We start from the raw sequence: 12,882 nt of genomic DNA, 5'->3' as shown, positions 1-12,882 counted from the left end.
CAGACTCATTTTGAGTTCTGCTGCCTTAGTGTAGGGTTTGTTTTTGCAGTCGTGAGGTAGAGGCTGAATTCTCCAGGCTCAATTCTCAGGAAAAGTATAGGCTTGGAGGATTTTCTCCAAATGAACTTTTCCTCTGAGAAGGAGTACTCTCCCTAGGACCTCTGCCTTGGCCAGAGCCTTTTACATAGGGTCGCCTCCACTAAAGGGACATCAGTGAAATTAAGGATTTTTAAACATGTATGTTGCTGCTCAAAGAAAATTGGGATTTTGTTAGGAAGAAGAGGGAGTGGCTATCAGGGAGCCACTGGTTCTGCTGCTACACTCAGTGACCCTCTGGGCAGGAAGGATGAGGGCTTGAGACTTCAGGGATCTCATCTGACCCTGAAGTGGCCTGACTGTATCTTGAGTGTGGGGTCTTGAGATAGCAAGCTAAACATGCTGAGCCTCAGTTTCTGCATCTGGAAAATAGGCCTAAGAATTGTGTATCTCATTGCGTTATTGTGAGTTTAAAAAATAATAATAATCAAAACGCCTAGTTCAAAGGTTTACACTTAGTAGGTGCTTAATGGCAGCAATTGCTGTTGTGTTTGATGGCAGAGTGGGAGAGCCGCTCAGAGTCCTGCGGGGTGGGGAAGCTTTCTGTGAGTAAGAGACTCAACACTTTAAGCTGTATTATTACTTCACTAACATTTAAGGGGGTTCTTTTTATGCAATTGAAGAATAAAATTCCCCTAATCTTTTTGATTCATAAAATGCTGTATTATAAAATACCATAGTCTTCTGATGGCGCTACAGAATTTAATTTTTAATATTATTAGTGCTGAATGTTGTGATTTTCAAAGATCAATTTAATTCTGATTTCTAAACTGTCATAATGTATGGAGAGAATAGTATAGTTGATCCTTGAATGACTGACATGGGGGGCTGGGGCGCTGACCCTCCACACAGTCAGAAATACGCCTGTAACTAACTTTACAGTCAGCTTTCCTTGTCCGCAGTTCTGCATCAGCGGATTCAACCTACTGCGGGTCATGCCATACCGTAGTGCATATTTATCGAAAAAAATCTGTGTGTAAGTGGATCTGCGCAGGTCAAACCTGTGTTGTTCAAGGGTCAACTAACTATTTTCTTTTACAGATGTGGCTTCTATCTTTTTTTGGAGACTTAAAATTGGTGTAGTCAAATTTAACTTGGAGAGAGAGAAATATTAAATAAGCTGCTACCTTGTATTTAATTTCAAAAGGATCTTTTGAGATGATTTCCCATGCCAATATATTCAACCTAAAACCTACTCTGCTGTGCTCTCGATTCTGTGGAATGATCAGTAGATTCTCATGGGCTGAAAGAGCTTGTATCCATGTATAATTAATTTATTTACAGCATAAGCAGGTGGTTAAGAACAGAAAGTATTGTTAATAACTTAACAGAAGCTTACAAATAGAAATTGATAGAAAAGGGGACTCAAGGCATTTCCTAGAACTGGTTCATTTTAAAAACAGTAACTTCTAACATATTAGTTTAAGACAGGCTATTAACAAAACTTCTAGGATGTGGAAGTAATATTTTTATGAGAGCTGGGAAGCAGAAGTGGGGGAACATACTTTTGCAAAGTGTGCAAAAAAGGGGGAGACTCCATTTCCTTGTTTCCGCATCTGTATTTCCTTACCTGTAAGGCACTGAGAACCAGAGAAGGAAAGGGGAGGAAATGGAGGAGAAGAGAAGGGGTGAGAGAAGTGAGCAAATGAATGTTGGCAAAGGATCTCGCCAGAAGGTTTGAGGGACGTGGAAGAAGATAAAAACTTGAAATGAAAGAGGCTGGAACCTTTGTAGTTAGTGATTTTCTTTAAAAGGCAAAACTTTAAAAAAGTGTATTTACCAAGCAAAATGAAACTATGTAATAAAAAGAAGATAGTGTTTATTTTTTTTCTTGAAATACCCTGCAAAATATGTTCTCAAAATATTTATTTGTTATGGAGTCAGAAATCTCCTTGAGAAGCATTAGTAAATTTTTATGTATGTATTTATTATTATTATTTAAAAAAATGTCTAGTCAGGTCTTCTGCCCATTTTTTAAAAAAATTCTTTTTTTTTTATTATTATATCTTTTTTTGGCTGCATCAGGTCTTAGTTGTGGCACGTGGGCTTCTCTGCAGTGTGGCGTGTGGGCTCTGTAGTTTGCGGCACGCAGGCTCTCTCATTGAGGTCCGCGAGCTCAGTGGTTGTGGCACGTGGGTTTAGTTGGCCCACGGCATGTGGGAATCTTAGTTCCCCAGCCAGGGATCAAACCTGCATCCCCTGCATTGGAAGGCAGGTTCTTTACCACTGAACCACCAGGGAAGTCCCGCATTAGTAAATTTTTAAATTATTATTTCTTGATGTGCTTTTCTCCCTGTTGGACCATAGATTTTTTCAGGGCAGACCCTCCTCTATTGCTCATCTTTATATCCTAGGTGGCTAGGGCTAGGATATGGCTAGGGCTGCCATAATAAAATGCTACAAACTGGGTGTGTTTGTTTGTTTGTTGGGTTTTTTTTTTGCAGTACGCGGGCCTCTCACTGTTGTGGCGTCTCCAGTTGCGGAGCACAGGCTCCGGATGCACAGGCTCAGCGGCCATGGCTCACGGGCCCAGCCGCTCCGCGGCATGTGGGATCTTTCTGGACTGGGGAACAAACCCGTGTCCCCTGCATCGGCAGGCGGACTCTCAACCACTGCGCCACCAGGGAAGCCCCAAACTGGGTGTTTTTAACAACAAAAACTTCTTATCTTGCAGTTGTGGAGGCTAGAAGTCTAAAGTGAAGGTATTGGCAGGGTTGCTTCCTTCTAGGATGTGCTCCAGGCTTCTTTCCTTGACTTGTAGGTGGCTGTCTTCTCCAAGTGTCTCTTTACTGTGTTTTCGCTCTCTGCATGTATGGTTCTGTGTTCAAATTTCTCCTTTTTGCAAGGACAGGTGTCATATTAGATTAGGGCCCACACTAATAATATCGCTTTAGACCCTATCTTCAAATAAGTTCACATTCTTAGATGCTGGGGGTTAGAATTTTAACATATGAATGAGTTTTGGGGGGACACAATTCAGCCTATAACACCAAGTCCTAGCATAGTGCCTAGCACACGTTGGTCACCCAGAAATGTTTATAAATACATGGTAACTATTCTCATAGTCTGGCTGATGTTGTTCCTGGAATTTCGTTGGAATGAGCCTTGATTTCAAGGGCAACCCCTTTTTAGCAAGTAAAATGAATTACTGAGTAATAAATTCCTGGTAGAGGTTAACTATATAAATTATACAGTTAGGTGCCTATAATTTATAGGTTTATGAATTTGTTATATAATCTGAAAATAGTGATAACTTCCTGTCTTACTCCATTCAGGCTCTTACTGTATATAAGAAAAATACTGTAGACTGGGTGGCTTATAAACAAAAGAAATTTATTTCTCACAGTTCTGGGGGCGGAAAGTCAGGACATTGATTTAGTGTCTGGCGAGGACTCGCTTCCTGGTTCATAGCACCTCCCTGCTGCATCCTCATAGGGTAGAAGAGGCTGGGGATCTCTCTGGGGCTTCTTTTGTAGGGCACTAATTCCATTCATGAGGGCTCCACCCTCATGATCTAATTACCCCCTAAAGGCCACACCTCTTAATACCATAACACTGGGATTTGGCTTCAATATGTGAGTTTTAGGGGAACACAAACATTCAGTCTATAGCATTCTACTTTTTCTTTTTTGATTTACTTGTCCAGATGCATAATAATGAAAAAGATTGATAATGTCTTTGGCAAGTAAGTACACAGCTTAGTTTTATTAGCTCTTTAAATCAATATGAGTTCTTAGGTTATTGTGAATAGTTTATATTTAATTTTTTATTTTGAAGGATAGACAACTTTAGTAATTCTAGATGTTCATGGAACAAAGTAAGTGTTCAGTAAGTGTTTACTATTATTTCATGTTTTTGTGCCTTTGTAAATGTTGATTTTCCAGACATCGTTTTGTCAGTGAATCTTCCTTTCCTGATCAACATAAAGTGGAGCATCCACCTTTTTGGCGCCATCATCATTATACTGTGACATATCTCTAATACAGTATTTAATTTTTCTTTTCATGATCAACTAGTGTTGCCTTTCAGATCATGCATTCCTTGAGGGCAGGAGTTTTCTTTCTTTTTTTTTTTTGTTTCCTCAAGGTTTACTATATCAGAGGTGTTATATAAATAGGTATTTAATGAAGTCATTTAACTTTTGAGCCTGTTTCCTCTTCTGTAAAACTCGAGTTATAATATCTAATCTCTAAACTTTATACTGTATTGAAATGTGACTAAGAGAGTTTTTTTTTTTTTTGGTTTTAGCATTATAACTCACCTATCTACTCAATAGGAATAGAAAATTTGATTTTTATTAGATACCTATTCCTTTTCTGATCAAAATCAGTAAAATTTTCTGTTGGACTTCTGGTTCCATTGAGATAGAGTCGCCCTGTTCCTTCTAGGTTTCCTGTCTATCAGAATGGCTAAAATAAAATATAGTGACCACACCAAGTGCTGCTGCTGATGTGAAAAACTGGATCAGTCACACATTGCTGGTGGGACTATAAAATGGCACAGCCGCCCTGGAAAACAGTTCGGCAGTTCATTAACAAGACTAAACGCACAATTACCATACAGCCCAACAATTGCACCCTTAGACATTTACTCTGGAGAATGAAAGTTACAGTCACATAAAATGCTGTACACAGTGTTCATAGTGGCTTCATTTGTCATAGCCCCAAACTGGAAACAACCCAGATGTCCTTCAAGTGTAACTGATTAAACAAGCTGTGGTTCATCCACACCACAGAACACTGCTCAGTAATAAAAAGAAAGTGAGTGGTGATACACACAACAGCCTGGTGAATGTCCAGGGAATAATGCTGAGCACAAAAAGCCAGTCCTAAAAGGTAACACAGGTGATTCCATTTATATATTATTCTTGAAATGACAAAATTATAGAAGTGCAAAACTGCCTTGTGGTTGCTAGGGATTGGGAATTGAGGTGGGGAGGGGAGTTATCCTCACAGGGATGGCAGTGTAAGATATCCTCACAGGGATGGAGTTCTCTATCTTGACTATCAGTATTGACATTCTGTGTTGTACTGTGGTGTTCATAATGTTACCATTGGAGGGATTGGGTGAAGCATACACGGGCCCTCTCTGTTATTTCTGACAGCTGTATGTGAACCAACTATTACCTCAAAATAAGTTTAATTAATTAAAATAGTTTGCTGTTAAGTATTTTAAGCAAACTGCTGTTACCAGGGCTCCTAGTATGGCAAAGGAAGCACACAGAAGCATTCCGATTACAGATAATTATTGGTGTGGTTTGTTTTGTGTTTTTTTTTTTTTTTTTTGCGGTATGTGGGCCTCTCACTGTTGTGACCTCTCCCGTTGCGGAGCACAGGCTCCGGACGCGCAGGCTCAGCGGCCATGGCTCACGGGCCCAGCCGCTCCGCGGCATGTGGGATCTTCCTGGACCAGGGCACGAACCCACGTCCCCTGCATCGGCAGGTGGACTCTCAACCACCGTGCCACTAGGGAAGCCCTGTTTTGTGTTTCCTTATGGCTTGATGAAATATTCTACGAAGTTTTATAGTTTTGTAATTATTCGAAGGTTATTTTTGAGTTTTCATTTGTGCTCCAGTCATTTTCCTTGTCTTTTATGACTTTTCTCAATCATTTTGACTTCTTTTTCTTCTTGTAATTTGGCTTTAATTCAAAGAATCTTAGCCAGGTTGTACATAGACCTTCAGTTCGGAAGATTTGAAATAAGACATTGCTTTCACTATCAGCAGAATATTGTATATTTGTGACTTCAGCAAAGTAACATGTATAAAACTTCATTTTGATCAATAACTGTATCAATTGGCCATTTTTATATTTTCCCTTTTTCTTTTGCAGAACCTACCACATCTAAGAGTACCAGTGGGCTTACAGCTATAACATGGAGTTCCAGTGGAAGTGATCTGTCAGATGAAGATAAAACAATTTTGAAATCACAGAGAGAGAATGGACATGGTTCTAGAATAGGCAGGTTTTATAGCAGGAATATTTTCTCTCCAGAAGATGGGGCCAGTGAAGGTAAATTGATAATTTTGTAAGAAATTTAGTTTCTGTTATAGATTAGATTTTAATAATGGAAGAAACTTACACTCATTTTCTAATATTGATACTTAGCATTTTTAAAAATAATACTGAGTCGCAGCCTCCCAGCCTTTTAGAAACATTTTCTCATAATATTTATCACAATAACTCTAAGAGATAAGTATTACCAGTATTATTTTTACAGTTAACAACTTAAGCTTGAACATGTTAGAACTGGTTGGATTCCACTTTGGGTCTCTTTGACCAAGCCAGTTCTCTGAAGTACAGGTACATGTTAGAGATATTGCAGGTTTGGTTCCCGACCACCGCAATAAAGTGAAAGTTGCAGCAAACCGAGTCACATGAATGTTTGGGTTCGCAGTGCACATACAAGTTATGTTTACGTACTACTGTAGTCTATTAAGTGTGCAGCAGCATTATATCTAAAAAGAAATGCACGTACCCTAATTAAAAGGTACTCTATTGCAGAAAAAATGCTAACCATCATCGGAGCCTCCATTCAGCAAGTCGTGTATTTTTGCTGGTGGAGGATCTCGCTTCAGTGTTGATGGCTACTCACTGAAGGCTGGGGTTGGTGTGGCAGTTTCTTGAAATGAGGCAACAATGAAGTTTGCTGCATCGATCGACTCTTTCTTTCATAAACGATTTCTCTGGAGCTTGCTATGCTGCTCGATAGCATTTTAGCCACAGGAGAACTTCTTTCAAAATTGAAGTCAGTCCTCTCAAACCTTGCTGCTGGCTTTATCAACTAAGTTTTTGTAATGTTCTAAATCCTTTGTTGCCATTTCAACAGTCTTCACAGCCTCTTCACCAGGAGTAGATTCCATCTCAAGAAATCACTTTCTTTGCAGATCCATAAGCAGCAGCTCCTCACCTGTTAAGAGTTTTATCCTGAGCTTGCAGCAATTCAGTCACATCTTCAGGCTCCACTTCTAGTTCTACTTCTCTTGTTATTTTCACCACATCTGCAGTCCTTCCTCCACTGAAGTCTTGAACCCCTCAAAGTCATCCATGAGGGTCAGAATCCACTTCTTCCAAACTCCTGTTACTGTGGACATTTTGACCTCTTCCCACTGAATGAATCACAGGTGTTGTTGTTTTTTTTTTTTTTTTTTTTTTTGCGGTACGCAGGCCTCTCACTGTTGTGGCCTCTCCTGTTGCGGAGCACAGGCTCTGGATGCGCAGGCTCAGCGGCCATGGCTCACGGGCCTAGCTGCTCCGCGGTATGTGGGATCTTCCCCGACCGGGGCACGAATCTGTGTCCCCTGCATCGGCAGGCGGACTTTCAACCACTGCGCCACCAGGGAAGCCCCACAGATGTTCTTAATGGCATCTAGAATGGAGAATCCTTTTCAGAAGGTTTTCAGGTGACTTTGCCTAGATCCATCAGAGGAATCACTGTCAATAGCAGCTATAGCCTTGCAAAATGAACTTCTTAAATAATAAGACTAGAAAGTTAAAATTATTCCTTGATCCATGGGCTGCAGAGTGGATGTTGTGTTAGCAGGCATGAAAGCAACATTCATTCCATTGTACGCCATCTTCATCAGAGCTCTTGGGTGACCAGGTGCATTGTCGATGAATATTAATATTTTGAGAGGAATCATTTTTTCTGAGGAGTAGGTCTCAACAGTGGACTTAAAATATTCAGTAAACTATGTTGTAAACAGATGTGCTGTCATCCAGACTTTGTTCTGTTTATAGAGCACAGGCAGAGTAGATTTAGCATAATTCTGAAGCGCCTTAGGATTTTCAGAATGGTCGATGCGCATTGGCTTAACTTCAAGTCACCAGCTGTTTTAGCCCGTAACAAGACAGTCAGCCTGTCCTTTGTAGCTTTGAAGCCAGGCACTGATTTCTCCTCTTTAGCTGTGAATGTCCTAGATGGCATCTTCTTCTAGTAGAAGGCTGTTTCATCTGCATTAAAAATCTGTTATTTAGTGTAACCACCGTCATGAATTATCTTTGCTAGATCATCTGGATGACCTGGTGCAGCCTCTACATCAACAGTCACTGCTTGACCTTGCACTTTTATGTCATGGAGATGACTTCTCTCCTTAAGCCTCATGAACCAACCTCTGCTAGCTTTAAACTTTTCTTCTGCACCTTCCTCACCTGTATCAGCCTTCATAGAATTGAGGAGAGTTAGGACCTTGCTCTGGATTAGGCTTTGGCTTAAGGGAATGTTGTTTCTGGTTTGATCTTCTATCCAGACCATTAAAACTTTCTCCATATCAACAATAATGCTGGAGAAACTCTAGAAGAATACAAAAACAACTAACAGAAGTAGTTACCTGAGAATTGGGGTAGGGGTAAGAGTTGGGAGAAATGAGATGTTTATAGATAAGAGTAGGAGTATACTTTCTGCTGTCTTTTAATATATTTTAAAACTGTTGAACAACATGGATCTTTTACAGCTATAGAGGAAGAATAGATTTCAAACACATTAAAGATATTTAAAATTAAAATTGTATTTTTTAGATGATCTCCAGGTTATTGACTGGGAGATTGACAGTGACAGGGAAGATACATGTGATGAATTTGAAGACCGTGAGAGTGTGGTGGAAATATCTGACCGTGCTTCTTGTACAAGCAGTCGTTCTTTGACACCTCCAGAGATGCTGCTTGAACTTCCTAAGGTAAGAATGAATTGTTTCCAACTTTCCATTCTGTCTATGGCATTTGTTAGTCACAGCCTTTGGTGTTTTGTTTGAAACTCCTTCCTCAGGGACTACCACTTTTGACTCTGTGGATTATTTTGTCCTTTACCTCCTTTTCTCTAAATAACATGCTTGTAATGTGCTTTTTAAAAAATATATATATTTATTTTACTTTTGGCTGCCTTGGGTCTTAGTTGCGGCCTGTGAGATCTTTTGTTGTGGTGCACCGGCTTCTCTCTAGTTGTGGCACATGGGCTCCAGAGTGCATGGGCTCTGTAGTTGTGGTGCGCAGGCTCACTAGTTGCGGCTCGTGGACTTTAGTTGCCCCGCGGCATATGGGATCTTAGTTCCCTGACCAGGGATCAAACCCGTGTCCCCTGCATTGGAAGGCAGATTGCTAACCATTGGACCACCAGGGAAGTCCCTGTAATGTGCTTTTAAACGTGGATAAATACTGAGTACTTTTCTCCTCACCCACTCTCGCCTCTGCTACACATGGGACTTTCCCATCCCTCTGTTCCCCCAGGACAGATGTCTCATGGTCTGGTTACATTAGATTCAGCATTATGCAATTCTGAATAATAATATTCATAACAAGACAACTATTAATTGTGATCTTCCTTCCCACCTTTTCGTTTTTGTTGGAGTTAATCATTTGGGTTTTTGTTTGCCTAATTTTATTTATCACGAATAAAACTCTTAATTTTACTTATCATGAATAAAACTCTGATTTTTCACCATTGTTCAGTTCTCCCGTTAAGATTTTCACACATAGCAGGCATTCTACTAGTTCTTTAAAAAAAAGTTTAAAAAATATTTTATTGAAGTATAGTTGATTTACAGTGTTGTGTTAATTTCTGCTGTATAGTAAAGTGATTCAGTTATATGTATTCTTTTTCATGTTCTTTTCCATTATGGTTTATCACAAGATACTGAATAGAGTTCCCTGTGCTCTACAGTAGGACCTTGTTGTTTATCCATCCTATATGTAATAGTTTGCACCTGCTAATCCCAAACTCCCAATCCTTCCCTCCCCCACCCCTCCCCCTTGGCAACCACAGGTCTGTCCTCTATGTTTGTGAGTCTGTTTCTGTTTTGTAGATATGTTGATTTGTGTCATAGTTCGGATTCCACCTATAAGTGATATCATATGGTATTTGTCTTTGTCTGACTTACTTCACTTAGCATGATAATCTCTAGGTCCATCCATGTAGCTGCAAATGGCATTATTTCATTCTTTCTTATGGCTGAGTAGTATTCCATTGTAATTATATACCACATCTTCTTTATCCTTTCAGCATTCTATTCGTTTTGTTTTTATGGAGAACTGTTTCCCACAACCTCCTAGCCGCTCGAATTTCAACTCAGAGTCCTCTGTGCTTTGTGAATGTAGCCACCCTTGAGTCACCCTTCACCGTCTTTTGGGGGAATTCCCTTCACCTCGCTCCTGCATGGAGCAACTTTATCCTGGACTCCTCTTTCTTGGTTGTTACTCTCATTTTGATTGAGCACATCTTCCACTAGCTTCCAAGAAAGGATTTATGGAAGATAATTTTTTGAGACTTGTCATGTCAGAAGATGCATTCATCACACTTTAATGTGTGATTGAAAATTTATATAGAATTTTAGGTTGGAAATTATTTTTCTTTAGAATTTTGAAGGCATTGCTTCATTGTCTTCTAGTTCCAGAGTTGCTATCAAGAAGCCTGAAGCTCTTCTCACTCTTGATCTTTTAAGTTTTTCTTATTCCTTGTTTTAAACTGTTTGATTGTGATATGCCTATAGGTGTGGTTTTCTGCTTGGAGTTCGTCAAGCTTCTTGGATCTGTGGTTTGTCTGGGATCCCCAAGCTCACTTCTGGGTTCAGTGATTTGCTAGGAAGACACTCAGAACTTAGCATACAGTCATACTCACAGCTATGATTTATTACAGTGAAAAGATACAAAAGTAAAATCATCACTCTTCCAAGAGTCTTTTTCCAGTGGCGTCATACAGGGGATGCTTAACTGCTCCAGCAGAGAGTTTTGACAGTATATGTGCAGTGTTGTCTGCCGGGGGTGCTCATCGGTGACTCAGTGCCAACGGTTTTTATCAGGGGAGCTCTCTGCCTAACATGCGCCAGAATTTCAGTTTTCAGGATGGAAAACAGGTATTCAACATAAGCCATATTGTTTGCACAGGTTAGGCACAGGGAGATACTCTTATCATTGGGGAATGGTGGGAATCATCCTGAAATCTAAGTTCCCAGAGGTAGGCAAGGACCAACATTGTAAGCGGGGCTTTCTAGGGATACCTGTCTCGGGTCTGCTAAGTTAACTCTCCTCTTCACATGGGTTCAAAGGTTTCATCACATTTGGAGAGTTTTTTGCCTTTATTCAACACTTTTTTTTCTGACTCCCTTTTCCTTTCCTTCTGTGACTCAAATTATACGTATGTTATTTAGGCTCCTTGATATCGCGTCATGTATTATCGACACTGTGCTCATTTTTTCCCCTCTCTGTTTCATTTTGAGTGGTTTCTATTGCTATACCTTCAAGTTTGATAATCTTTTCTTCCTGTAGTGTCTAATCTGCTGTTAATACTATCCAGTGTATTTGTCAGCTCTAAAAGTTTGATATGTCATTTTATCTTGTCCATGTCTCTCCTTAACACGATCATACATTTGCCTGTGTTTTGAACATAAAGAGTATAATAGTTGTTTTAACGGCTTTTTCGGTAAATCTGTCATCTGTGTAATTTCTGTGTCTGTTTCTATTGATTGGTATTTCTTTTCATTATGGGTTGTATTTTTCTGCTTCTTTATTTACATGCCTGGAAATTTTTCAGTAGATACCAAATATTTTGAATTCTATGTTGTTGGGTGCCGGATTTTTAAAAAAAATTATTTTAATTTTGGCTTTGTTCTGTGGTGCAGTTACCTGGAAACAATTTCATCCTTTTAGGTGTTGCTTTACGATTTATTAGGTGGGTCTGGGGAAGTACACAGTCTTATATCCCACTACTGAAGCAAGACCTTCCTGAGGTCTGTGTAATTCTCTGAATTACGGGTTTTTTCCAGTCAGGTTAACGGTTACGGTTTCCTGACCCTGTGTGAATAGTGGGCACTGTTCTTCTAATACTTCCAAATGGTTCTTTCGCTGGTCTAGTGTTGTTTCTTTATATGCACATGCTGATCAGTACTCTTCTGTACACTTGAGGGGGATGATTGGGGTTCTCTGTGCAACTCTGGCTTTTCTGGTACTCTGTGCTATGAACTCTAGCTGCTTTTGTCTCCATGGACTCTCAGCTCTGTCTCTTCAACTCAGGGAGCTCACCAGGTTCCACCTCAGTTCTCCCTCCCTACTGTGTGGTTTGGAAGTTCTCTCAAGAAAGTAAGCTGGGGCAATTATAGAGCTCAGTTCGTTGTTTCCCAGCTTTCAGGGGTTAGTGTTCTTCTTGCCTGATGTCCCATGTCTTGAAAACCATTGTTTCAAGTATTTTGTCTCTTTTCTTTTCTTTTCTTTTTGATTGTTTCAGGCAGGAGGATAAATCCATTCCCTGTTATTCCATCATGGCCATCAACCTGATCTTTCCAGGCAGTCGAGCACATGAAAAGGTGCTCATCATCATTAGTCATTAGGGACATGCAAATCAAAACCATAATGAGATCTTACTATGTACCCATTAGTATGGCTGTTACCCATAAATGGGAAAAAAAGTGTTGAGGATGTGGAGAAATTGGAACCCTTGTGCACTACTGGTGGGAATGTAAAGTAATGCAGCCACTGTGGAAAACAGTTCGGTGGTTTCTCAAAAGTTAAAAATAGAATTACCATATGACCTAGTAATTTTGCTTCTGGACATATACCCAAAAGAATTGAAAGCAGGGACTCAGACACTTGTACATTGATGTTCATAGCAGCATTATTCACAATGGCCAAATGGTGGAAACAACCCAGATATCCATCAACAGATGAACGAATAAACAAAATGTGTGTGTATGTATATTGTCTACTAAAGAAATATTCACAGCATAAAAGTTGAGAGTTATGTTTTATTCGGCACGAATTTTTAGGACTTCAAGCCCGGGAGGCAGCATCTCAGGTAACCCT

General features: G+C 39.9%; 1 protein-coding gene across 17 annotated transcripts in view; it reads left to right on the top strand.

Moving 5' to 3' along the window:
- SPIDR (scaffold protein involved in DNA repair) overlaps positions 1 to 12,882 on the top strand; it is a 351,263-nt gene that overhangs the window by 41,777 nt on the left and 296,604 nt on the right. For all 17 annotated transcript variants that reach the window (XR_010936562.1, XR_010936565.1, XR_010936563.1 and 14 more), the window contains exons 4-5: positions 5,929 to 6,108; positions 8,614 to 8,771. Coding sequence is in view for 12 of the 17 variants with exons in the window: in XM_067712395.1 (XP_067568496.1) it covers positions 5,929 to 6,108; positions 8,614 to 8,771 (338 nt within the window). In the remaining 5 variants the exon portion in view is untranslated. The remainder of the gene's footprint in view (positions 1 to 5,928; positions 6,109 to 8,613; positions 8,772 to 12,882) is intronic.

Source organism: Pseudorca crassidens, chromosome 17 (assembly GCF_039906515.1).
Source record: "Pseudorca crassidens isolate mPseCra1 chromosome 17, mPseCra1.hap1, whole genome shotgun sequence".
Classification (NCBI taxonomy): domain Eukaryota; kingdom Metazoa; phylum Chordata; class Mammalia; order Artiodactyla; family Delphinidae; genus Pseudorca; species Pseudorca crassidens.
Note: the sequence above shows the minus strand (reverse complement) of the source record. Positions and strands in the feature narration are given on the sequence as shown.